Source organism: Anoplopoma fimbria, chromosome 3, assembly GCF_027596085.1.
Source record: "Anoplopoma fimbria isolate UVic2021 breed Golden Eagle Sablefish chromosome 3, Afim_UVic_2022, whole genome shotgun sequence".
In the NCBI taxonomy this organism is placed as follows: Eukaryota; Metazoa; Chordata; class Actinopteri; order Perciformes; family Anoplopomatidae; genus Anoplopoma; species Anoplopoma fimbria.
The window spans coordinates 22159032-22186919 of NC_072451.1; the positions used below are offsets into that span (position 1 = coordinate 22159032).

The 27888-nt window shown below is 42.9% G+C and overlaps 1 protein-coding gene across 1 annotated transcript; it reads left to right on the top strand.

Moving 5' to 3' along the window:
• On the top strand, positions 1 to 27888 carry ephb3a (eph receptor B3a). The gene is made up of 15 exons (XM_054623193.1): positions 1 to 124; positions 5731 to 5795; positions 8063 to 8735; positions 10812 to 10967; positions 12909 to 13244; positions 14006 to 14130; positions 15414 to 15570; positions 15776 to 15884; positions 16161 to 16213; positions 17060 to 17182; positions 17913 to 18160; positions 21509 to 21724; positions 22002 to 22151; positions 23797 to 23990; positions 26208 to 27888. The coding sequence occupies exons 1-15, from the start codon at positions 61 to 63 to the stop codon at positions 26317 to 26319; spliced, it is 2781 nt and encodes a 926-aa protein (XP_054479168.1). The 5' UTR covers positions 1 to 60; the 3' UTR covers positions 26320 to 27888.

Below are 27888 nucleotides of genomic sequence, written 5' to 3' on the forward strand. Positions count from 1 at the left end.
CTCCATCCATCCGAAGGCTCCAGTCTACACACCTTTATTCATGTTGCAAAAGCCTGTTTTATGACAATGGATTACTTGCTGTGGCTGTGCAGCCTCATCGTGCCCGTGGTGCTGGCTGTAGAAGGTATGTGGTTTTCATATTTTTATGAATACTTTTGTCGCGTGAATGAACAATGGGGCTGTTTGGATGCGAATTTGGCAACAAAACACCTTATTGTCACCGAGAAAAGGAGTATTAACAGCAAAACACTCAAAAAAACCAACATGTATCCTTATAGGAGCGATAGTCCACAGTGTGTATGTGATCTGACCATTTGATTCATTTAGTGGTCAGTCCATCCCGCCAGTTTAAATGCCAGCGCAGTCATTTGTGCTGTTTCTATATATAGGCTCGTTGCGATTAGATCTGTAAGCAAGATTCCGTTCATGTTTTTGGATAATTAAAGCTGTTAATATAATGCAAACCCACTCTGTTAAATAGGTAATTCCGCTGAGTATCAATTTGCTCTCCGATTGTAATCCATGTACACATGTATCAGCCCGTTCCCCCCAGTGTGTGTGTTTGTGCTGGTATCCCAGTGTTCCCATTGCGGCTGAAGAACTGCCCTGTTGCTATTGTCCCTGTTGTTGTCACACCCACAAGCTGAGTGAGGATGCCCACCTGCCCTACAGCAGCAGAGAGGCGTCCCTCTGCTGTCCCTGTGGAATAGAAACACCCACACACTCCTCATATGATGCATGTTAAAGGCTTTAAACCTGCTGTTAAGGTTCACTGACCAGTCAGTGCTCTGGATGCTTAAACACGCCGACCAGGGCGGATCAATCTCGGCCCCCTGAAGCACCACGGGGACACACATGTGAATCACATTAGATGACAAGTGTGAATTAAAGGTCAATGGCTTAACAAGTATGCTGCAGCCTCTGAAGCTCTCTCTATCACCAAAGGGAGTGCTGCTCCAGGGAGAAGCCCACCCCTCGCCACCCCTCTTGCTGCTACCCACCCAGCGACTCCTCTCTGGGCCGTGGCTCCATTTCTATGCCTCGCCTCCCTCTTTTCCCTCCCCTGTCCAATCTGCCTCTCCTGGACCGCGGCCAAGCCTGATCCCCTCATCAATTCTGGTGTCAGCAAGTAAATCAATGCAGCGGCGGCAGCCCTCCAAGTCCCAGTGGGCTCTCACAGCGTGATGATCAGCCCTGTTTCCCCCAACCGGACCAGTAACTGTTACTCAAAGCTCAGGGGTTAACTAATGTTTGTCCTCTGAGGATCAACACGAAGGGCAGATCCCCGGATTGGGTTTAAATGAGAGGGGAAAGGGATTTTTTTTTTTTTTTTTCAGCGAGTTGCATGTCGTTTATTTAGCTGCTTACTCGGTGGATTTCCACACAGGGCTTGAATCTGGAATTTGTTTTTTTTCACATTGGCAAGCGTTAGTGCATGTATAATGCAAGCTGGACTGCAATTTGAAGTGTGTGCTTATTTACAAAAGCTACAGTGATGACTTATCTCCTATTCACACCAACAGACTGCAGTAAAAGTCTCGGCGACTCTGACAATTTTATGTTGTATCGCCCTCATTTACAGTCAGCGTTTAATGTACTCTTATTTTAAAGCTCATAAACTAGATAGATGACCAATCAGAAAGCATTTTATAAAGTAGGCCCAATCCACACCATGTGTATGTGTGTGTTTGTAGGAAAAGCATTAAGCATTTTCACATTGACAGAGAGCTTCATTCACATTTTGCTGCTTTCTATACATCAGGATATCAACAAGAGTAATTATTTGTTGACCTGTAAAAGCAGGTGCAAGCAGCCATGAAGAGAGATTGAATTTGGTCAGCTTGACTTGTTCAGAGAGTGCTCATCAAGCGTCAAACTGAGCATCACACTCAGCTGTTATCCTTGTGATTCTATAGAGAGAAACATGCACTCAAATACAAATGAACCTTCGCTCATAACGAGACCAGAACGCAAACTATTTAGAGCTAAAACACACAATTTTGTTTACACCTATTTATAGTCATTCATTTGATCATCCTCCGATCGCTGATGATGATGTTAATATTTCATATGTTTGCTTGTTGGCAGTGAGAGTCAGTGTAGTACAAGGCGAGGCCTCCCTTTCATGATGCACCCGCTCTCACAAAGTGAATAAAACATTAGCATGTGTGAGCTCCCAAAGCACCCTGGGAATGCAGTTTGTGTGGCATTTGGGCTCCGGCAGGCGATCAAAAAAAAAAAAAAAAAAAAAAAAAAAAAATGTAAATGCCACGGGTGGTGATGCTCTAAAGTTCCCACTGCAGCATTGTTTTCTTACCCCAGGGGCAGAATGACTCCACCGCTGCTGTAGTTTTTATAGGAGATGCGGGAGATTTCTAGATTTGAGTTATAGCAGCGAGGAGATCTCAAAGGCATTGTAAATTTAACAGGGAGGAGGAGAACTCTGGAACAAATGGGATCTTTTTCAATCTAACCGGTTTCTTGGATTTAGTGAGTTGACGATGACACACTTTGGTGAATAGAGTTGTTGGCGATCAAAAATCCTGATTCATAGTGAGCCACACATGAGCCTGGACTCAGATGTTAAGCTCGAGGATATACAGTGTCAACCCTTTCCAGATAGCTAATAATAGTTTTCGTAAAAGTGCTATGATTCTTTCAAATCTAAGGAGAGAACTTCGGTTGTGTCTTGCTCCACTGGGAGGTCAAAGGTCATGTTCGGATAGAAGATGACATCTCGAGCTGCCAGGGATTCAGTATCTTGCTCAAGAATGCTTCAGCGTAGGGAAATCCTGCTTTCACAGGCGCTTGAACCAGGCTTTGTTTTGTTATTTTTATTTACAGTTGTAGCATGGTCAGCTTGCTGCCGCTTCAATTGCATTGTGTGTGAGGTGAAGCCTGTTTAAAGGAGCATCGGCTCTGGGCCTGTGGTCAGAAGAGGCCGAGTGATTCTGTCTCTGCTGCCTTTGGGCAAACGGGGAGAGAAGAAGGGAAGAGGCGACGCACCGGATCAGACACCCAAGGGACGGGTCGGATCAGCAGCATGTCGGATCAGCAGCATGTCGTCCACAAGCGTTCAGTCAGCTGAGCGTAGCCAAGCAAAGACAACCGCCGCTGATTTCACTGATTAGTTCCTCCTCTCTGGCTCAAGACCTGCTAATCAGCAAAACAACCTTGTTCTCTGTCGTTATATTTGGACTGAGAATGCTTTTACAAATGAATAACAGCGTTCTTTTTTATGTAAAGTTCTGTCTGTAAATATATGCATTTTCTTGGTGCATAAATGTTTCTTATTACGTTTTACGCAGAGGTAAACGTGATCTCCATTTCCAAACAAAAATGCAGGCAGCAACGTATTACCCTTTGAATGTAATTATTTTTACATTTAAGCACTATTTATTCAAACGGTTCACTCTTTAAAACACTGCTTTCTGCACATAAAAAGTATTCTGGTTATAAATCACAGGCTCAACCACCATTAAGAAATTATCAAGTGACTACGAGTTCATGTGATTAGCTAATTCTTAATGCATCATCACTTAATGGTCGTTAATCCAAATGTACTTCACTCTCTAATTTATATGCCGCCAAATTAGCTGGAACCCAGTTACACAGAAAAAGCAGTTTTCAGAGCCAAACTTTTGATCAGTGTGAAAACAGAACTGTTCCTGTTCTCATAGAAATATGAAGATGTTTAAAGTCATGTGCAAACATTAACATGTTGCTGCATGATGGTAAGAGACAATGCATTAAGAATTTGCAAATTACAGAGACACAGACTTGATAAACAGTAATTTGTGATACACCCTTTATTAATCCATAAAGGAGAAGTTCAAGCAAAATGCTTATTGGCTTTCATGTTGAGCATTACGAGAGAAGATTGATCCGACTCTTATGTTTGTGGGCTTCATATGAAGCTAGAGCCAGCAGCTGGCTTACTGAGCTTAGCACAAAGACTGGAAGCAGGGGGAAAGGTTAGCCTAGCTCTGTCCAAATTCTGATCAAACCGCAAAAAACTGTGTTTTGTTGTGTTTAGGATTCGGTTTTTTTAAATTATTTTTATACAGATTATACAAACAAAATATGATTTTAATCAGTGAGCTTTAGAGGTGTTTCTAGGCGGATAGCTGTTTCCCCATTTCCAGTTTTTATCCTAATATAAGCTAGCCGGCTCCTTGCGGTAGCTTCATATTTAGCAGACAAACAAGTGGTATCTATCATTTCTTCTAACTGTGCAAGAAAGTGTTTTCCTTAAATTCCTTAAAGCCTGTTTTATACCCTTATAATATAGTATTACAGATTTTTTTTCAGGAGCCTAGGTGGACTGTGATCACTCAAACTCAACGTTACTTTAAAGGGGAACAAAACCAGAACATCCCATATTTACAGAGCTAAGGTAATTTGCATTGAAAGTAAGAACAAGGAAGTCCCACCCCTAGCTTGTGTCTTGTCTGTAACTGTGACCACCTGATGCACTAGCTGAGCATAGATGTAATCTCTCCTGTTTGATGCACAGATCACTATTCATTATACGAAGAAGAAAAGCCATTGTGGTTTCTCTAATGAAGACACTGTAAACACTGCGCATTTCTCCAGCTCAGCAGCTACAGATGGACCAGTGATCTATCCACTCAATCAGACTTCTGTTATTGACGCACAAAGACAAGGACAACACTGTACTGTAACTGCCTTTTAAAGTGAAACATCTACTGGCATGGCGACGCCAGAACAAAGCCACATGTCTTGGGAAGAGTGCTGCCGTTGTTCTACACAGGTCACGCTGTTTGTTTACCCTCTCGCACCCCTCCTTCAGCAAACCGCTATCAACGACTTGTGAGCAAATGGTGCACAGCAGGCGTCGTGTCATTGAGTCTCCATGAAGAAAGCATAATTGTTTCAGTAATTATGTGCTAACAACAACAGAACAATGGGAGTCGACGCGGCCACAGCGGTTTGTAGAGAGCATGGAGAGGTGTCGCGTCTCCTGAGGTGTAATGAACTCTCCGGACCACCAATCAGGAGACGACTGATTGACAGCCTGACTACAATGCTCATTGATCCCACTGTTTATCCTCTGCCTCCGATTGTCTGCCCAGCTCTCACCTCCTCGCAAAGTCGTAAATAGCGAGAAAACAACTGTTCACATCACCTGATAACTCTCAGTCCAGAGGCGTCATGCTTTACAGCACTGTCAGATGTTTTTTTTTGTGTGAAAGCCCCCACCCAAACAAACGTGATCTATTCATTTCCCCCTGTGCTCATGACCTCTCTGAACCGGTGCTAGTTAATGGAATATTTCCCATCCCAAGGAATCTTGGAGGACGCTTTGTTCTTAGTTCCACAAATGAATATTGAAAGCAGAACATTTGTTGGTGCCAAAGACACGCAGAGAGAAAGCCTTAATTAGGCAGCATCACAGATACGCCTTGATTGTCACAGTGCTTTCAACAAACTGAGTGCATGTGGGAGGAAGTTATGAAAGAGAGGGAGAGGAAGTTTTACCTGAATCCTGCAGAGGGGACATGTGTGTGTGTGTGTGTGTGTGTGTGTGTGTGTGTGTGTGTGTGTGTGTGTGTGTGTGTGTGTGTGTGTGTGTGTGTGTGTGTGTGTGTGTGTGTGTGTGTGTGTGTGTGTGCTCCTTAATGCTGTGCAACAGTTTGGTTTTACCCCCTAACACCATTTAATTCATTTTAATTTTTAAATTTTTGTCCTTCTACTCTTACTTTGCAGAAACCCTTATGGACAGTCGGTGGGCAACCACAGAGCTGGCATGGACCACGTTCCCAGAGAGCGGGGTGAGTTAGCGTGTTTTGTGTTCTCTTTTTTTTCTTTTTTCCTTCATTTAACAACATTTGTTCCATTTGCTTGTTAATATAGCCCAGTCTGCCTTGAACAGCACACCTCCTACTGTTTTATATCTTTGTTTTTGCTGTGTATGTTTGCCTTCCTGGATACTAAAGAGCAAATGAGAAACACATTGTGTCGAAGAAATAAAAGATTTTCTGTATTTAGAAAATGTCCAAAGCTTGATTAAGTAATATTGTACTCTAAACAAAAAACACAAAAGATGACAGCTAGAGCTAAAGTGCTTTTAGGTAGGCTCTACCTTGCGTGTCTCCACAGGATAGAGAGCTGGATAATTGAAAGCATGCGTCTGTGTCTTTTATAATATGGACCCAAGAGCACATTACCGGCAGAAATTAAAGTTTTCAGCTGATACCCCCTGTAGGAATGGTGAGAAAATAAAACAACATGAATTTGACCCCAAGGCTAACAGCCTGACAGACCTCCCCCATCCCAGCCAGTGTAATTTGTCTTCGCTACGTGAGTGCAAAGTCAGTCAATGGAAATGGTGGGTTTCCATGGAAACGATCCTCGGCAGCCCTCCTCCTTCCTTTTCCCTACAAGGGCCGGCTCTGAATGTCCCGGCATCCATGAAGTCATATGTCACGACTGGCGAGGCAGCCCCTCTCCTCTTGCCTGACAAGCCCATACGTTCGGGGCCGGCAATTATCATATTTGTCAGGTAGTGCATCAACGTGTTGCTGGTGATTTACGACATCTAATGCTGACTCTTGGGCTCATCGTTTGGGAATAAATTGCACAGGAGCTCAGAGACGTGAGATGAGTTATGCATTATTTTCCTCCAGTTGAAATAATCAATTTCTGGGAAGCTCATTTGTTATGGAAAAGAAGCATTCTGTCCGAGAGGGAATTAGGAAAAAAAATCTAAAAAGATTGACTTCTCACAAGATTATTTCCTAATAGACTAAATTGATCGACCAATGACGCCATTTATCATAGACTGTAATGTTTGTTACCATATAGAAAGACCAGTTCTAACAACATGTAAAGTTATACATTCTATATCTTTACTGCAACACATTCTGTTGTCCAAGTCATATTATGCCTGAAGTGATTGTTTTCAAGGCTCCATGATGTAAAAAAAACATCAGTCTACCTGGTATATTAACCACAACAGATGCAAATGTCTGCTCTCAGGTGTTATGCGTATATTTATATAAATATTCTGAGTAATCTTAAGTGCTCAGGAGTGCTGCAACTGTGCAATCATACTGACAGTATCGCATTTAGATGACCATTTTAATAAATAACTCACTGTTTGCATTATGGATGTGTGGGGAAAGTTTCCATTTAAAGTGTACAGTTTTATGCTCTCATCTCTCAGCACAGATAATACATTTATATGATATAGAAACCAAATCTCCTCTTGAGGCTGTTTCGATTGCACTGCAGCAGTTATAGTTTTCAGCACTGCCTCATATCATAAAGGTGTGTGTGTGTGTGTGTGTGTGTGTGTGTGTGTGTGTGTGTGTGTGTGTGTGTGTGTGTGTGTGTGTGTGTGTGTGTGTGTGTGTGTGTGTAAACTTTGATAAAGGTCTAATCAACACATTTGTGACGATCATAGCTGCAAAACATCCCTCTTTTTACAAACCCTAAACACGTGATCAGCATGAGGACCGTTAGTCAAACGGGCATAATGCATGAAATGTGTTTTAATGGGAAAAATGTTTTCTATTAATAGTCCATAATGATTGGAATTTTCTGAATGATTCATGTAATTAGATGCATTTTAGCTGCAAATTATTCCTCACAGGCCACATGTACACAACAACACTGGGGCTGTCTATGTGTGTCTGTGTGTGTGTGTGTGTGTGTGTGTGTGTGTGTGTGTGTGTGTGTGTGTGTGTGTGTGTGTGTGTGTGTGTGTGTGTGTGTGTGTGTGTGTGTGTGTGTGTGTGTGTGTGTGTGTGTTGCATTTTTACATTCTGTTTATAGCAGACTTCACTTTGCTGTGATGCCCTCTATGCTTGAATGGTTTGCATTAGGATGCACCGCTTTTAACATTACTCAATTTTAATTAACAACATATTGGATCAACTAGCTTCTGCTTGTAGCTCAGTTGTTGCTGAATGAGATATAGTACTGCCGTCGCATTAATAAAAAGCATTACATAATCAATACAATTTAATCTTGTTTTATTCCTCAACATGCTGTCCTCATTTCCCTTTGTCACTGTGTTTCTCTGTTGTTTCCACAGTGGGAGGAGGTTAGCGGCTACGACGACTCCATGAGCCCAATCAGAACCTACCAAGTGTGTAATGTCCGACAGCCCAACCAGAACAACTGGCTCCGGACGGACTTCATACCCCGCAAGGGTGTGCTGCGTGTCTACGTGGAGCTCAAGTTCTCCGTCCGCGACTGTGCCAGCATCCCCAACATCCCAGGCTCCTGCAAAGAGACCTTTAACCTGTTTTACTACGAGTCAGAGGGGAACACGGCTACAGATACCAACCCTCTGTGGAGGGAGAACCCCTATGTGAAGGTGGATACTATTGCCCCAGATGAGAGTTTCTCTCTGCTGGAGGCGGGCAGGATCAACACCAAAGTGCGCAGCTTTGGCCCCCTCTCCAAGGCCGGCTTCTACCTGGCGTTCCAGGACCTGGGCGCCTGCATGTCTCTCATCTCAGTCAGGGTTTTCTTTAAGAAGTGCTCCACGACTATCGCCAATTTCGCTGTCTTCCCTGAGACTGCTACGGGGGCAGAAGCCACCTCTTTAGTGATCGCTCCTGGGGCCTGTGTGACGAACGCTATGGAGGTGTCCGTCCCTCTGAAGCTGTACTGCAACGGGGACGGCGAGTGGATGGTTCCCGTGGGCTCGTGCACCTGCAACGCTGGCTTTGAACCTTCGGCAGACGGCACTCAGTGCCAGGGTATGTGTGCTTAACAGGCATTTGGACTTTTATTTAACCAAACCTCCTTTATATGCTCAGAGCAAGTCACCTCAGTCTGTGCCCTCTTCTCTGCATTTATTGTGCGGCTCCTGAAAGGGGGTGAAGGAGGGTGGAGGAGAGTATGAATTAATGAGGTGTTGCAGAGAGGAGCAGCATACAAATATTGCAAGAGCAGGACGGGAGGGAAAGAAAGATAGCAGGAGGGCACAAAATAGAGAGCTCATAGATTTGTGCAAGGAAAATGCAGATAATAAAAGGGAGAGGCATCCGAAGTCCGGAGAATAGAATATTAACAGAGAAAGAGAGACGGTGTGAGTTAAAAGGTGTGAATTGCCAAAGATGGGATAGTAACAGCCGCCAAAAGGAGAAGAATGAAAAGGGAGGGGGGGCTGCAGGAAGTCAAAGACAGACAAGCAAAGCCTCCTCACACCTGGATGTGAGGAATAGTGTCTAACATACGCTGGAGAGCTCATTCGTTGCCATTTGGCGGCTCAAGGTTAAAAGCTTGCCGCCGATGCCTGATAAAAGGCTCTCCAGAGCTTCAGCCGGCGGTTGTGATGAGGAAGTGTAATTTCCTCCAGCGGCCTCCCGTTAGTTAATCTACAGGCGGCCTTACTCATTAACACCATTCAGACCAACGTGAGCCAACACTGCCACGCTAACATTAATCACTCAGACATTTCATTTCTTGCCTCGGTCTGGCCGTGCGCTCTAACGCCGCATGAGATGGAGAGAAGGCGAAGGCGAGGAGGAACGGAGAGGAGAGACAATAGAGAGGGAGAGGAAAACATTAGTGTATCGAAAACAGGAGAATCATCGTGCCCTCGAAAGAGGTTAATGGATTGAAGCAAGACAGCGGGGTGATTCAGTACCCTCTCGAAAAGAGGCAAGAAAAAACAAACAAATAAAAGAAAATGATAATGCACTGTGTAATAGAAGAAAAATAAATCAGATCAGAGAGTGTAGAGCCTAAAGGTCTCTGTGAATTATGAGAGCGAGAAAAGAAAAAGTACATTTTCATCCTATCTTCTTTGGCTTTTTATTGCACGGTGTTAGAGCTACAATGTGAAGGCCATTAGCTGCACTGATTTTCCTAAAAGTGCCATTGTTGGGAATTAGGGTGGAACTTGAGTTCAAACTGAAAGACCACTTAGGCTAACCAGTTAATCACACTCTTTCTCACTGGCTGCGTTTTTTATGAGCCCTCACGCTGACAGGACAGATGTTTGCCAGAGACCCCACTTTTACTCCACCGGTTAGGAATGTGGCAAACAGTAAAATGTGGGGCTCTGGAGGCTGATATATCCAGACCTTTTGCAGCTAATCCCCTTTATCTGGATCCTTCTTTAGTATGGGCTTATGCTGGTTTATCCTTAAGACTCGATATCAGCCAACCTTCAGCGTGACACTTTGGAATTCAAATTAATCGCTTGGACACATCGTCTAAGATTACCGCACTTTGTATATTTTTTGATAACTCCTCTCAGCTAATTTACGTCTGGTCTGATTCTGGTCCCCTCATTTGAATTGATTTACCAGCTTATTATGGAGCTGTTTTGCATGCATGTGGAGGCCTTGTTTGTATTCATCTGTGTGGTTTGGAGGGCTGAAGATGCAACAGACACTGATTGATGGGTTTAGGGTGTATCCCTTTTCTCAGAAGCATTCTCCATCCCTGTTTGTCTGACAACAGCAATCTCCTGTCAGCGGTCTATCTTCATCTCCATCGTCCTTTTCCTCCTCTTCAACATGAAACTTGGCTGTCATCCCGGCTCCCTTTTTGGAGAGATTAATGTCACCTGGTAGAGAGAGTAAAAATGAAGGAGAACGTGAAAATAAACAGATAAGACCTCATGCTTAAGCGTTCACAGTCTCTCATGTACCTATCAGCATTTCCTGCATAAATATTGAGCTTTTGCAGGTACTTCACAGGAACAGTTTTTGTTCTGTGACAGATGTGACAGCTGCTTTTCTTTTAGATAAGTGACAAGCACAGAGTGCTTTTGTTCTGTTTTGTTCTTATTGTCCTTTTTGTTTTCTCTTCCGCCTATCCAGCTTGCATCCCTGGGACATTCAAATCCAAATTTGGGGAGGGAATCTGTGCGCCCTGCCCGTCCAACAGTCGCACCAGTGCAAGAGGAGCCAGTATTTGTCCCTGCCAGAGTGGTTTCTACCGCTCTGACAGCGACCCCCCGGACTCTGCCTGCACCAGTAAGTCATCCTCCGTTGCACAGGCAAAAAATCCACAACTGTTCTTATGCTGAGAAAAGTCACAGGAAATAGAAATAACATTCTGGGAATTATCAGTGCCAGTGTGCATCTTTCATTGTGTTTAAAAATCTAAAAATCTTATTTTCTTTGCTAAGAAATCAGCTTCTTATCCCTGGTGTTTGTTCAAAGATCTATTTATTTGTCACATACAGACTTATGAACACTACAACTATTAAAATGATTTGTGCCAATCTCCAGAAAGCAAAAAAAACGATTAGAATACTATAGTGTAGTTATTTGGTTGAAATTGTAATTAACAAAACTAAGAATTTTAAAGTGGCTTAAATTGATGTCTTTATAATTACAACATCAAATAACAATGTGAAAACAATGTGACATTTTGGGAAGGATGCTTTGTTTTCAGTAAAAAGAAAGCTCTAAAAACTTTGCACTGCATGCTCAGCACCAGACAAAAAAGAAAAAATAAGCGACTAACAGCTACACGTAGTGGAGTGTTTAGTAGCTAAAGAGAGACATTTCCCTCTGGAGTCGTTACAAGTTTCAAATGGAAATTGTCCGTTTGGTGGTAACTAATCCAGTCTGCTGCTGACCGCAGTGTCCATGCTTGTTCTACGTGTACGGGCCTCTGAGATTAGTCCCAGCAGTGGTACTGAGGGAGAGCGACATGTGCTGCCTTGACCGTATAAAATCACCCCCCGGGGGCCTTTCGCCGCGTTAAATGACACACAGGGCCCGCAACTGTCTTCCCCAGATTCTGGTCACAGGAACACTGTGGACTCTGACATTGACCAGCGCGCACAGACAGGCGGGCAGGCACTCAAGCGCCACCTTCAACTAAACACGCAAACACACACAAACACACAGTCCTGACAGTTCTGTCCCTGCGGGCTGTCAAAGCTTGTGCCAAGCAGCCTGTGCTTTGTGTTGGAATCGGTGTGTTGCACAAGAGAGGCTCAGCCAGTCAATGGCCGGCAGCTTGGACTCAGCGTGTGTTTGAGACGGGTGTCCAATTAGAAGAGCCTCCACTCTGAACTGTGTGTGCCTAATTAGAAAAGACAGGGCGAGGGGAAACGCTGCTCAGGGCAAGCCGGCTGAGGAGCTGAACACAGAGGACAGGCAGTCTTGGCCCGACAAGAGCTGATGGCCTGAGAGCCTCCCCATCGCTTTGAGACAGGTTAGACTTTTTGCTGCTGGAAGCTTAGAGGGAGAGCCCTGCACTTTGTTGCCTCCCACTGCGGTTATCATACTTCATCCAGGTTTTAAACACTCTTCGCTCAAGATGCAGCACTTCTTATTGAACCATGGTGGCCTTGGGTTGTACCGATACAAAAACATGAATTTCTATCAAGAGTGGATTAGCAAAGTTCTACAAGCACTGAGAGGGTTATGCATGGACGCTGAGTTACAGTGCAGCGCTGTATAGGATCGTGCTTTTCATAAAGCAACATTACTTAGTGATGAACAATGCTGTTCTGCTTGTGCATGGCAAGATGTATTTATCCTCCTGTCTCTGAATATGTTGATTTATTCATTTGCACCAGGATGTTTCCCATTTGTTATGTTTTTACATGTTTCCATGCCCTTTGCTTCAGATTTGTTTGGGTGCATGTAATGCAACACATTTAGTTGTGCTAAAGGATTTTGAAGGATTACAGTCTCTTCCTTTTTCTGTCCATGCATAACTTCCTTTTGTTGCGCTCCTACGGAGATATTAAAATCTCACCATTGAGGGAGGATAATGTAAGCACTGCATAAGGAATATGACTAAAGCCTCAGATGTGTGTTTTTTCCATTCTGCCTGCCCACCTTCTTAAACACCTACGTGTGTGTGTGTGTGTGTGTGTGTGTGTGTGTGTGTGTGTGTGTGTGTGTGTGTGTGTGTGTGTGTGTGTGTGTGTGTGTGTGTGTGTGTTTCTGCAGCGATTCCCTCGGCGCCTCGCAACGTTATATCCAGCGTGAACGAGACCTGGCTGTCCTTGGAGTGGGAGGAACCCGAGGACACAGGCGGGAGGACCGACCTCGTCTACAACGTGGTGTGCAAGAAATGCCTGCGGGACCGGAGCCCCTGCACACGCTGCGACGACAACGTGGACATCGCTCCTCGCAGGCTGGGGCTGAGGCAGAGGAAGGTGGTGGTGAGGAATCTGCAGGCTCACACCCGCTACAGCTTCGAGGTTCAGGCTGTCAACGGGGTCTCTGGGAAAAATCCCACCTCACTCAGCTACTCCACAGTCAACATCACCACCAACCAAGCCGGTTAGTAAAAGATCTGTCAATGACACTGGATGTGTCCACAAACCAAGTTAATTCATAGAGCCGCTCCGATCAATACCACTTAACATCACAATGAAACAGGCAAGTTAGTGGACCCTAAGTTTAGTCAATGTCAATGAATGTCTAATGAGCTCTTAGTATCCAGAGCATTATTAACACCAACAATAAACATTGTTGAACATGCTCAGTGAGAGCGACAGATGGGAAAAAACTCTCAGGAGAAGCTCTTCATTGCTGAGGGAGTGACAGGAAAGGAAAATAAAATGTTAAGTAGGCTATACTTTATATCTCCACCGTCAGAATTCAGCACTCTGTCAACCAGGCCTCTAACGTTACATCACTGACAATGTCACCTCTCAACATCTCTTCTTAATAGTTGCAGCGTCATCATCAACCAAACTGCTCAGCACCTTTCACAGAATGTAATTACTCTCCCAGTTAACCCGTACTTAATCCACCTTACTGCAGTTTATGGACCCAGGACAATGACTATCAATTGAGTCACTTTCAGGCCTCACAAATCAATAAACTGACGAACAGTGAAGGTGACACATGTACCGTTTTTCTTAAACCGTTAAGGTTGAAGTATTTTGAATAATAATTATCTTACTGCGATGGTTATGTGACTTCAAAAGAGAAAATCTTGGCAACGTAAAACGACAATCCCCGCCAAAAAAGTGAAGCAACAGTCTAGTACCTGGATGTGTAATCTAAACTGTGTCCTCTCTGATGTTCAACTGCAGCACCTTCAGCAGTGCCCACCGTCCATCTGATGCGCTCCACCTCTGACACTCTCAGCCTGTCATGGCTGCCCCCCGAGAAACCCAACGGGGTCATCCTCGACTACGAGATTAAATACCATGAGAGGGTAAGCGTTGACTTTTTAGCCTTGATGTGGGTCACAATGTTCTCTTTATTGACTCTGAAAATCTTCTTTTTCCAGCCCTGTGCAGAGAGAAGCATTTTTATGAATGCTGAAAAATGCTGTGTTGAAATTTGTGCTGGGGGATTGGTTGGAGGGAGTTTTAAATGGTATATTGTTGGAGATTATGCTGGTCAGTCTGGGCAACCAGTAATGTAAATGCTGCAATATTGGTTTGATTAAATTCCCAAGTAAAGCTGTGTAGACATATGACAATTACAGGGTGTCAAGACTGAAAACAGCACCTTTTTTTTTAAAGAATGCAAGGTCTGCGTTTGCTCCAGTAAGGCCACTTTTAGTAATTAGTCCATTGTTTGAAGACTTTGAAGGTCAGTAGGTGCATTACAAGTTTTGATTAGCCAGTTCAGTGCTTTGCTGGATGTTTTCAAATTGATTACGGCAAAAGTTGCCATTCACAACCATTCATTTTAAAATTGAGGTTCAAATGTTACAAACAAGTCTTTAACACAAAACACCCAAGTTTTACTGAATAGTAGGCAAGCTTGTTGTATTTGATCTTTAGTCGCTACTGACTGATAAGCAGTATATAGCACCATAAAGGTCATACCAGATTAAGTTCAGCTGTAGTAGAAAGACTTAAATCCTATTTTTGTTCTTTCAAATGAACAAAACATTTTTTTTATTGCTTATTCAGCTTGTCTTTTTTCTTTAAGCTAGCCTATAGAATAGCTTTAAACTTGGTGTAACTATTGTTATAAGTGACAATTAAGGGATAATGGTAAATGATAAAAGAGGAGGAAAAAGATTTGTTAGCTAACGCAAGCAACTTTAGCCATTATAAGCTAACTGAGCAAATGTGTGTTATATTGCTTATTCATTTAATTTTTTATTTGTTTTAGGATTATGTGTGTGTGTGTGTGTGTGTGTGTGTGTGTGTGTGTGTGTGTGTGTGTGTGTGTGTGTGTGTGTGTGTGTGTGTGTGTGTGTGTGTGTGTGTGTTTAAGCTAACCTGTAGACTAGCTTTAAACCTTGACGATGTATCTTAATGGTGAATGATAAAAGAAGAAGAAAAGATACGAGATACGTTAGCTAACATTAGCTACCAGAAGCTATGGGTCTTACCAGATGAACATTATGTTCTTCTTTCAAAAGTTAATGCTTTATAATGCTAAGAACCAAAAGATTGATTATTCGCCTACAACACATCTGAAAACCATCAGGAAACACTTCGAATCGGCTGCTTTAATGGTCCTCTTGTTTTACTCCAGGGCCAGGCGATGTCCCACACTGTAACATCCCAGCACAGCTCATCCAAGGTGGAGGGGCTGAGGTCCGCAACGCCCTACGTGGTGCAGGTCAGAGCTCGCACTGTTGCCGGATACGGACGCTACAGCAACCCCATGGACTTCAGCACCAGCCTCCACAGTACGGACAACCTCCCTCCTCCTTAACAGTATTTTCTTGATGATCTGCTGCTACAGTTATCTTAATACAGGTTCAAGCTTAGTAGTTGTATGGCTGCCTTAATTGGTAGCCATTGTACTTGCATTACAGTCCACCCTTTAATCTCTTAAATAGTGTTTCTGTTGTTATTTTCTTATTGTGTGTCTGTGTGTGGTATTTGCTCCAGGTGACCCTCAGAAGTCGGTGCAGGACCAGCTGCCTCTCATCATCGGCTCGGCCTCGGCAGGTCTGGTGGTCATTGTTGCCTTGGTGGTAATCGCTGTTGTCTGCCTTAAGTAAGTGTTTGACTTTTATTACTTGCCTGAACTACATGTTTCATTTTGTTAGTTGGACTCAGAACAAAGCGGCTCATTAAATGTTAACATGATTTCAAAGGGTTTACATTTATCCTTTAGCTTCAAAAAGGGGCTCTAGAAGAGGAAAAACAGAACTGCAGCAGTCTGTTGTTTCATCTGATAGTTAAGTTAGATATTAGTTTAATTTCCTGTACCTGGAGAGGGTCAAGACTGATTATGTGAATGTGACCTTGTTTATGTGCTGCATGTCTACAGGAAGCAGCGCAGCGGCTCGGAGCTGGAGTACACCGAGAAATTGCAGCAATACAGTGAGTTTATTTGTTCAGCCTGAGAACTCTCTCCTCTGTGTTATTTTGGTCATGCCGGTACAGTTAACCAGCTGATTTAATCAATTATCCAATCACCTGATTGAGTCAGGGAACCATTTCTTGACCATGTCGTCTGAAATTTTGTCACGATACTCATTCTTATATGTGAACTTTATAAGATATGTTGTCGCAATTATTATTTGGCCTAGGTTACAGATGAATATAGGTATTTTTTTATAATAATATGCCATTTCTCAAGGCAAACTTTAAGTCCATTTTTTTTATAATACAATAAAAATATGAATAAAACAAAGATCAAACAGCTCATCAGAGTTGTAAACTTAAAAGAAGACAACTGCCATGCAAACCTGGGCAATGAATCACAAGAACTTTGGTATAGACTTTTTGTGGATGGCTGATATGATCATATCATGTTGTGTCAAAGTTCTGTTGCATTTAAAGACATTGTTTTTGGGAAATACGCTGAATTGCTTTCATGCAGTGAGAGGATCTCGTGTTTGTTAACAGAGCCACAAATTGTCATTTTACACTATAATGATTGTTCTGAATACACAAATGAGACAAAACATGTGAATAAGTGAGCTTTGGACTAGCCGTTTCCTATTGCTACAAGTCTTAATGCTAAGCTAAGCTAACCATCTCCTGTCTGTAGCTTCATATTTGTGCTAAAGACATGAGAGTGGCATAAATCCTCTAATCCAACTCTCAGCAGAAAAGCAAATTAATGAAAAAATTCAAATTGAACATCAATTTGATATTCAACAGCTATATTACCGAGGAAGATGCGATTAGATTCTGACTTCTCTGTGACTTTTTTCCTTCTAGTTTCTCCAGGGGTCAAAGTGTACATCGACCCTTTCACCTACGAAGACCCCAACGACGCCATCCACGAGTTTGCCAAAGAGATAGACATATCCTGCGTGAAAATAGAAGAAGTCATCGGTGCAGGTAAACAACGCCGTTTTTTTTTTTGTACAAGAGGCCAGAGAAGGATTCAGGTTTATTAATCATTCATTTGAGCAGGAGTGTGCCATCAAGCCTCGAGGTCTGTTCTGTAAGAGAGACCTCTTTGGGGGAAGAGGGTTAAGATTCACTGAGTGTGCATGAGAGCTGCTGGTGGGAAGGATTGAAGTAAAAAATCTTCTCTGTAGCTCTTTTCCTCCTCTAGTCTGTTTTTTTTTTCTCTCTCTCTCTCTCTCTCTCCAGACGCATGCTGTGTCCTAACTTCACCTCAAATGACAGTCTGCTCCTCCTCGTTCAACCTTCCTCCCTTCTTTCTTTCTCTTTCTCTCTCCCATGTAAACACTTGGTCTCAGACACAAAATGCAAATCCCTCAAGTTCCTCGCCCGTCCTCTGTCTCCCTCCACCGCTCCCAGGTTTCACACTCGATCGTTACGGGTCACTCCCTCTCTCCCCAACCTCTTTGACCCTTGACATCCCGTCCTTTCCTCTTCTCTTTTCTAATCCTCTCCCACAGTTGAAGCCGACCCTCAACTCTGTCAAATCAGCTCCTTCACTCCCTAATCCGACCAGTAACGTTCCCTCTCCCTGCATTTCCCCCAACTTCCTCTTTCCTTCCACTCCTCCTCCTCTTCTTCCCTCTGCTCACTCAACCCCTCTCCCCCATCACCCTCACCCCCTCCCTCCCCTTACCCCCACCTTGTTCTCTCAATCCAGGTGAGTTTGGCGAGGTTTGCCGCGGACGTCTCAAGCAGGCCGGTCGCAGGGAGATGGTCGTGGCGATTAAAACGCTGAAAGCCGGCTACACCGAGCGCCAGAGGCGGGACTTCCTCGCTGAGGCCTCAATAATGGGTCAGTTTGACCACCCCAACGTGATCCGGCTGGAGGGCGTCCTGACGCGGAGCTGCCCCGTCCTCATCATCACAGAATTCATGGAGAACGGAGCGCTTGATTCCTTCCTCAGGGTAAGCTTGGCGGGTGGTGCTTGCCGCAACACCTCTGACGGAGAAGATTGCTTTCTGTTTGTATCAAAGCTGAGAGGAACACACACACACACAGACAGTCGTTCACAACACCTCTGGGTTATCGGAATGTTTTGCTCTCTGTGAAACACCCCAAGGCACTCACTTGCTGAGTGATAGAGATTAAATGTGCAATATAACGCCTGGAGACAGGCATAGTGTCTCAGCTTGACGTGACTGACTGATGCTGACAGGCTTTCCAACGCACAAACTCCTGGTGGAAAACTGTCACACGGCAGACCTTTGGTTGGGTTTGCTTTAGTGTATTAGAGAGTCCTTGTACGACTACCGAATACATTACTGATCAGAGTTTTCCGTTCAGACCTACCGCCACCTACACAAAACGCTGAACAAAGGCAGGAAAGAAATGAGGTGTCGCACAGTACATTTACAGCTGCGTGGGGGCAATTACATGTCATTTACATTGCATTAAATGTGTTTTCTCGCATGGCTGCACTGTGAAGAAGTCTACTTATTGTAACTGTTCGGATGGAGGAGGCTACTTAATGCTTCTGGTCAATCGATGCCACACTGATGGTCTTAAAAGCAGTTTATCTTAAGTGATGTACAGCTGCTTGTTTGCATTGATGATGAATCAGTTATATTGATGAGCCTTGACATTGACCAGCTTGTTTTATAATTCTAAACATTAGGGGGCTTGATGCCATATAACCCCACATCTGCAGTTCAATGCTGGCTGAGGAGCTTGTATATTGTACTTGTTTCCTCTCTGTATGGACACAAAAAGACAAAATGCCAAAAAACAAAACAAACAACACCTGGGCTGGTTAATAATTAAAACCGTAGTAATGGTGTCTTTCAATTTGTGAATATATGATTTAAGTATTAGCAGAAAAGTGTATGAGTTGTTAAAACTTGGTGCTACAGACACATTTCAGATAATATGAAAAAAAAACCCCGCTTCTATTATCCAGAAAAGTCATTGACCACCAATTGTTATATTTACCACTTTCTGTCATTCAATAGGCCGAGGATTTAGCAGTTGATTAGACACTAAAAAACTCATCTTAATTATTAATAATTGGGGAAAATGTTAACTATTATTATTTGAAAATGAAAATCATTATTAGTTACAGGCCTACTTTTCTTAATATATATCTTGCAATTGGGGCTTAATTTATGGAATATGAACATGTTTTTTAGCAAATATTATAATATAATATTATAAGCATACATACAATAACTATATAATATATAGTTATACTCAGCGCTACAGACACATTTTGTATTGAGAATAGGGTACTGAAACAAAACATTTAGTCAATAGAAATAAAAATGTAATGACAACAATGTTTGTAAACCAAAACATTTAAAGTAATGTTTAGAGAAAAATTGCTTTTGATGCAACCAACTTACAACATGTGTGAATTTGCTGTTTTGTGTTGTTGACTCAAAGCAAGCAATTTGAAATATCTGCAACCATATTTCTTAGTTAATCAGTTATCAATTGTAAGCAAAAGTTTGCTTATGAGATGTCAAAGTTGCATCTTCAACTGGCTCATTAAGTCAACAAACAATTAAAATTAAAAAACATAGTTAATCCCTACTGAGGCAAATGTTTGGCTTTGTTTCTTGATAAGTGACTCAAGGGACGAATCAATTATCAGATAATTGGCAATTTTTTATTTTATTATAAACATCCCCTGGGCTCTTGGACATGGTGGTGGACACTACTCTATTGTGTGACAGTTTATCGACTAGACAATGAATCTATTATTTGAAGATGATCGATAATGAAAACAATCATTAGAGACAGGCCTACATCTGAGAGTCCAGCCTGAGCCTCTTCCCTCCTTCTCACCCACTCCTCTCAGTCAGCTGTCCCACAAATAACACAATAAACTCCTCGGCCTGTGCTGTCCTCACCCCCGCTCCCGCCACTTTCACGCTGCCCGTGACTCAGAGGAACTCTGAGTTCTGCTCCAACAAGGAGACTACAGAGTTAACTCGCACATGAACAAACCCTCCATGTGGGTGACGCACATAAGCGTTCGTTCTGCAGCAGCTCCCCGGAGACATGGACACACACACACACACACACACACACACACACACACACACACACACACACACACACACACACACACACACACACACACACACAGGACATATGCACATGTAGAGGCCCTACAGATATACAGCAATAACACCCACACACAGACAGACATATGTACACACCACCATGGCTTTGAAGGCCTGCTATGAATCATGGCTGTTTACACATCCATCCATTCTGGCTTGTTTTGCTGTCAGACTTCATTGGAGTGTGCCGACTACAAAGCAGCATGTTTATCGTTTTCTCATGTCATGTCTTGTGTTCTGTGCTTTCTCATTGCGGAGTCAAAAGAGGGATTGATTATGTCGGAAATTGTTTTTCTTTTTCTACTTGCATTACATATTCAGGGCGTGGAAGATTCACAGCGTAGTTTCAGCTTCTTCCATCCATTTCTTTTAATATCAGATAATTGTGTATTGTCATTGAATTGATTAGTTTCCATTCACACACATCAGGTTTCATGTGCCGTCACAGGTTGGAGGTTGACTGATGTGTTATGATCTGGAGTTGATCCCACTATGTCACGCCTCACACGCGTGGAGAATTGAAAATTAAACCCCGAAAGCCCTAATCTCAGATTTGTTTCATGCTTCTTTAAGTTTCGAATTAAAGGGCAGAATTCTGCAAATCAGGGACTTTCAAATGTGGAAAATAAGCTTTGAGCAACATGCCATTCTAATTCAGGCGCCGCGACCATTTTGCATTTATGTTCGCAAGCTAGAAAAAGGCCAACAAAGCTTTGTGTTAACACCCTTGCACTGCCTGAACCTGTAACTAGTTTGTCAGTCAGATGCAGAATTGAACAAAATACCTGCAGTTATCTGTTTTTGATTTCAGCGTTGCAGCTTCTCATTCTGTGTGGAGTCAATATAGAGCTTTAATGTGTTTAGTACGACAGTAAATTGTCTAATTAATCAGCTAATTGGACAGCATGCGTGAAAAGGTCAGCCGTCACTGACTGTCAGGAGCAGGCGCGAAGCATTATGACAGATGTCATGTTTATGTGGCCTCAGTGACTGATTGACTCTCTCTGGTGCTTTCTCCTCCACCTTATCTCCTGTGCTCTTCCCTATCTGCTGTTTGGCCACATTTCAACACATCCTTGTTCCTTGTTCTCATTTTTCATTCCTTCGCTTTCCTGTTTGTTAATTAACCGTCTCTCCTGCTCTCACCCTCCCCGTCCCCTCAATCTGTCTCCGGCTTGGTTTTTGCAGCTCAACGACGGGCGCTTCACGATGACACAGCTGGTCGGGATGCTGCGCGGCATCGCTGCAGGGATGAAGTACCTGTCAGACATGAACTATGTTCACAGAGACCTCGCCGCCCGGAATATCCTGGTCAACAGTAACTTGGTCTGCAAGGTCTCTGACTTTGGCCTGTCGCGCTTTCTGGACGACACTTCTGCCGACCCCACTTACACTAGCTCCCTGGTCAGTGTTATGTTTGCTAACTCTGTGTTTGCACACTGCGCATGTTAAATTGAGCTCGTTAATTTGATCCACTTCACTTGTTTCACGTGTGCATATGGACGCATGTGTGACTGTTCATGTGTGCCAACATTGTTCATGTGTGCCAACATTTGCGCTAGCGTGCGAGGCCGTCTGTGAAATGTGCATTAGCTTCTGCATGTGTGTGATTTGTTTTAAGACTGCAGTGTCTCTCAGGGTGTTGATGCCCCTCCCTCTTTGTGTGTGTGTGCGTGAGCAGGGAGGGAAGATTCCCATCCGGTGGACGGCACCAGAGGCCATCGCCTTCAGGAAGTTCACCTCTGCCAGTGATGTGTGGAGTTACGGCATCGTCATGTGGGAGGTGGTGTCCTATGGAGAGAGGCCATACTGGGACATGAGCAACCAGGATGTGAGTCAATTCAGTCTCATGCTGCAAACATATATCTATAGACCAAATGTACATTCAGGTAGTTTTATGTTTAAGTTGAGGGCCAGCTGAGAGTTTATCTGTGCTGTTGCAGTTCTGATTCCCAGCGTGACATTTTGGACCTGGGCCTGTTCTGCTGCCTTTATCTCCTTATTGCAGTTGCTGCTGTGTGTCAGTGTTTTGGGTTTTTTACCGCCTTATTTACAGCCCTAGCCTCCCCACCCTCTACAAATCCATACTGCAAAGCCTCCCTCACATACACAAAGGAGAACTCAGGAAAAAGCTTTTTTTTTTACGGGCGTTGTTACCTGTAGGCTATCTGCACTGCACAGACATCGTAACTACAGCAGTGAGCTCTAAGGAAAGAAAGAGAAATCTCTCGGTTTCTCCTCTCTGAGCAAAGTACTGAAGCATGTGTACACCTCCACTTTATTCTCTGGGGAATATCTGCTCTGTATTGTGCTTCAAAAAGACAGTTGTAACACTGATAGCAATAAAGCAGAAAGAGGTGGAATGAAAAAACGGCAGTAATGTATGTATAACTTTCATAACAAAACCCACATGCAGTAATGAAAGCATCAAAATAGAAGCCCTCTGTTGTTCCCAATAGCCTTTGTGCCACAGTCATCGCTCAATAAGCAACAGAGTCAACAAATGCAAGATATAAACAGAGGTACTCGCCAGCTAGAAGCACGACATAAAAATCAAAGGACAAGCAGCAGGAGAAGAGGGCTGCAGCAGAAATGTTTTATTGTTCCCAAATGGCATTTCTTTTTTTATTGTTGTGGGAAGCTAAAACCCATACAGAGCTTATGGAGGGAACTGTGGTTGCCAGGCGAAATCAAATCAATGAGTGAATGTTTTTTATCCTCCACTTATTGTCTTTCCTATCAATCATGGCAGTTTTGAAGTGACAACTTTAAGAATACTTGAGAATATTGTTTTTAGAGTTTTATAAAGATGTTGAAAAGAAGATTGGAATGTGTGACAGCCTGAGCCGAGAATCTGCCTAATGTAGGACATAATACAGTAACTGGGGATTACTCTTCCTCCACACTAACTAAGGGCCAAACAAAGCGAGCATAATATTAATGAGTCAGAGCCAAATGTTAATACTTTGTTGTAAAAGAACCACATGAAATGTACGAGATTCTGGGTCGACATTTTGCACTTTACGGCATTGTTAAAATCTTTAAAATAATTGGATAGATTGCGGACAAAATATTATACTGATATTCCTTGTCCCCAGAAGATGAATTGTAATAACTTTGGTGATACCCTGACTTTTCCTTTAGCCCCATAATGTGGTTGAACTTTCTGGTTTGCAGTAAAATATCTTGACAACTACTGGATGGATTGTAGGGAGACTAGCTACAGATATTCATGATCCTAAGAGGATTAATACTAATAACTCTGGTGATTCCTTAACTTTTACTCTACCGCCATCATCAGGTCTATATTATAATTTGTCCAATACCTTGTTTTATGACAACATACCTGCAAAATTTCCCGCATTCTCAGCTGTAAATGTTAACAGGATAAATGCATGCTAATGTTAGCTCAAAGCACCGCCGTGCCTAGGTACAGCTTCCCAGAGACCCTTTAAGAATGACTTCCTGTCCCTCAGGTGATGACGGCAGTGGAGCAAGACTACCGGCTGCCTCCGCCCATGGACTGTCCCATGGTGCTGCACCAGCTGATGCTCGAGTGCTGGATGAAGGAGAGAAACCTGCGGCCTAAGTTCTCACGCATCGTCAGCACCCTGGACAAGCTGCTCCGCAACGCCGCCAGCCTCAAGGTGGTGACCAGCACCTACTCAGGGTTAGTCCACCAAACTTTGAGGAAGTGTGAAGTTGCTCTCCCACATACTTTTCTTCAGTAAATAAAGATTCACTTCCTATTTTATCCCTTAGCAGTGTTTTCAAAATGCCTTTTCTTACATTGAAGTGAATGGAGAGAAGTTAAAAGGCGGATGGAAAGTGTTTTGTACAAAATGTGTTATATCTCTCCTTTGTTCCTTTTTTGGAAGAGCAATTCACTTCACTGTTGCAACATTGGCAAGTCTGCTGTGAGATTTAGCAACCTTTCAGATGAACCTGCTGAATTGACTTTCTAAATAGCTGCAGAAAAAAAGATCTCGCTGGCTTTACAGGCTATGTGTAGGGGATATAACCAATGGATATTCATCTGAAAATGAACTCAGATAATAATAGCAACTAGATTTTACAGTAAATGCAGACACTCATAGTAGAAATATTTGCTAACAACTTGCCAGATACTGTAGCAGACCTTTGTTGAAAATATATGCAATATTCTGCTGGGTTTTCTATATAGGCAGTTTATGCTTTTGAGGTTTTTCCACAATAACAGCTGAATAGTGCAAACACAAAACGGGATGATGCAATTCTCTCTACTTCACCTTGTGTGAAATTGTCCCCTGTATTGTATATGACGGCTGTGAAGTGCCGGGTGAAGACCTTTCCTGGTGCAGAGACGAGCGATGTTGTGCCTCTGGGTTGTTGGAATAAGATGTCACAATAAAAGAAATATATGGCTGGCCTAAAGAGAGGCACTTGGAGGTTCATGCTTGTTGGTTTTGGTTTGTTTTATGCTTTCGGTTGATTTGGGAGGATATTTCTTTGAGCTGAAGGCTTTTACTGTCAGACAGACGTCTGACTCTTTTTCCCTTGGAAGTTTAGATGTTGACTTATTCATAGGTATCCATCCTCAAGTTGTTTTTCAACTTTGTTTTCAGCGTCAGTGGCTTCAAACGCTCCAGCCATTTTCACTGATGCGTTTGTTCTGAATTTTGTTATTCTGGCATCCAGTCAACAGTATGATTAGTGCTGGTTTAGATGCTAGATCCTCAGCTCTGGAGTGATGTATAATGAATCAAACGCACATCCTCAACTCTATGGCTCTGACAATAAGATAGTTTCCTGTTTCTGACAGCCACAAAAGGCTGAATTCATACATACAGTATCCAGGTTTTGTGCCAACTCCTTGGCTCACAGTTCCAGTCTAACACAAAGCCCCAAGGGCGATTGCTATGCCAGGATTTGGGCTCAGTGAAGCTAATTGTGTGTGGAAATGTAATGTCTGACCTCAGTTTAATTCCCCCTATACTTGGCTGGATGCTGGAATGTAGGTGATAGGACAGACAGCAGCCATAGCTGCTGATGTGGAAAAGCAGGAGGTGATGAAGTGTGAGTAATAAGGGAGATTGAGGAGAAGCTAAAAGAGAGGAATGTGTTTAATTAGGTTGCTAATGAGCTTTTTAATGCATCAGGGGAGGGCGATATGTGTGTTTGTGTTTGTGTTTGTGTGTGTGTGTGTGTGTGTGTGTGTGTGTGCCTGTTATGCTGCGTGTCGCTGTGTGCAGATGACATGCCAATGATTAATTTATGGCCTCATCTGTATGCAACAGCAAGTGAGATAGACAGAGGAGCAGGAGGAAGAGGAGGAGAGAGAAAGGATCATGTTGTCAGAGCATGATTTAGAGAGCGTTTCCCCCGTGTTTGCGTGTGCGTCTCAACGCTCGCACCCGCTCACCTGCCATTGGCTGCTCGGTGATGTCGGGGCAGATAACGGGAGGGAGAGAGAGGATATGAGATGCAGCCCTATCTGTAGAGTATCTTCAGCGTCGAGGGCCTTAAACACAAGGACACCGGCCGAGCGAACAAAGGACACACGGAGGCTGCCGCGCTTTTTCCAAGAGATAGCTAAGAAATATGTTGAATTTTTATTAAAACCGATGAGTAGATTTGGCCGGGCATTTGAGCTGGACTTTGTTTATGGCAGATGAAGCTCTAGATCAGCAGATTTGAGCGTATCCTCATGATGCTGTATTTTTATTGTTTATAACCACGAGGTCTTAGGTGTGTTTATACGATGAAGAATTTGGCTACACCGACACTAAGATGGATTATACCTTTATCCACCTTCAATGAGAGCACTTAGCGGAGTAATAATGAGCTGTATCTTTTGTTTAAAGTGGATGTGAACCTGCTGCTGACCTGTGCGTCTTTGTGTTGGCAGGGACCTGCTGCGGCTCGGAGGGACTCTGCCGGGACACAACAGGAAGAGTCCAGAAAGCAGTCAGGAAATCGTTCGACAACAGATGAGCCAAACTCTCCCCATCAGAGTGTGAGCTTCTGCAAACTGGGGAATACAGAACGTATAAAAACTACCTAGAAACTCTGACATGAAGAGCGTGATGTAAATTAAAAAAGAAGAAAAGAAAAGAAGGATGCTCCGGCTACAGAGAAAGAGAAAAAGGACCGTTTTGGAGATTTCTTTCCGACTGGAGATTTAATGTCCGTTTAAAAGAGAACTGTCCATTGCAGTGTGTGTGTTCATTACTTGACACTTGTGGATCTGTGACTATTGACATAAAAGCCAAACTTCCTATTGCCCCCTCTCAGGTTGTGTTTGCATGTCTGCATGTGTTTTCTGCTGGTTGGGAATCAGTCTTTTCTTCTCTTCCCCCCTCAGACTGAGGACCGGAGAGCTCAGACAGATAATAGGTTCATTGTCTAGATGATACAACAGTGCCAAGATGAAGCAAACATTTGCTTGAAACTATCTCTGTAGACCTTCAATACAATCAACTTTCTATTTTTATTTTACCCAACCTGTTCTTTTATTCTACTTTTTGTTTTCGTTGGGAAACAAGAAAAAACACACTTTTCATCTGCTTCCTCTTAAATACCGTCTTCCACATGTACTGGGAGATATACGTGTTACAAATCTGTACAAAGCATCCGAGTCTTCACACCCTCTCTCTCTGTCCGAGGAGAGACGTTACTGACACTGTGCGGGACACGTCATGTGCATGCCAAAGTGGAAACTTCCTTCATGAGAAAAGTACAAATAAGTTCCACATTAACTGTTGCTTTGGTGGCATTTTTGCTGTATGGGCTTTAACGTCCATGTTTTCCTAATCTTATTTGATTCATATACGCATTGTTTTGAATGCTAAGTTATTATGTATTATTGCAAAGAGGTGTTTTTTGGTTTTTTTTACAAGCACCGGGGCTTAACTTTTTTATTACAATGCTTGTTTTTTCACACACGTTATATCAAAGAAGACAGACATGAATGAGTGAAATTAAGAAGTCAAATGTTCTGCTCAGACAGAATAACTATAAATGAAAAGCGCCTGTGGTAGTGCTGTGTTGTAAATTTTACTTTGGCAAATGTGTTGCAGATCAGTGGGAATCATAAAGGTCAATATCTAGATGATAGCTTCGTGACCTTAATCTTGACCTGACCTACAAACACTAATGTAGAACAAATCACTCATTGGTTTATTTCTTCTGACGTGTTTTCTACAGCACGCCAGCTGTCAACGCAGTTCCTATCTAAAACAACTGCCTGTATATAATACTATATTTCTATTAGGCCAGTCAGCTCAGTATTAACAACCAACTGACCTGGGTTTGGCCTCTCTATGACCCTCGTTTATATGCTTGTTTGTTTATTGTGAAGGAGCAAACAACTGGAGGAATTGCAGTTTAAATGGTCATTACATATCTGAAACTATATGTCACAACGAAAGCAAGAAAATGTGTGTCTGTTAGGGCAGACTTTTTCCTGTGCAATTAAAGGTGTATTAGATTGTAAAAAAAGAAAAAGAAAAAAACTCCAGAAAACTAGAACAAAAATAAGCATTTCTCTTTCAGTATTTTTACGATAATCATATGCAAATAAATTATTA

Bases quoted from the DNA above. Each gene is read 5' to 3' on its own strand.
- ephb3a (XM_054623193.1), top strand. From the start codon at position 61: ATGACAATGGATTACTTGCTGTGGCTGTGCAGCCTCATCGTGCCCGTG. The intron at 15,571-15,775 runs GTACGGACAACC...TATTTGCTCCAG, and splicing joins CTTCAGCACCAGCCTCCACA to GTGACCCTCAGAAGTCGGTG. The intron at 16,214-17,059 runs GTGAGTTTATTT...TTTTCCTTCTAG, and splicing joins CGAGAAATTGCAGCAATACA to TTTCTCCAGGGGTCAAAGTG.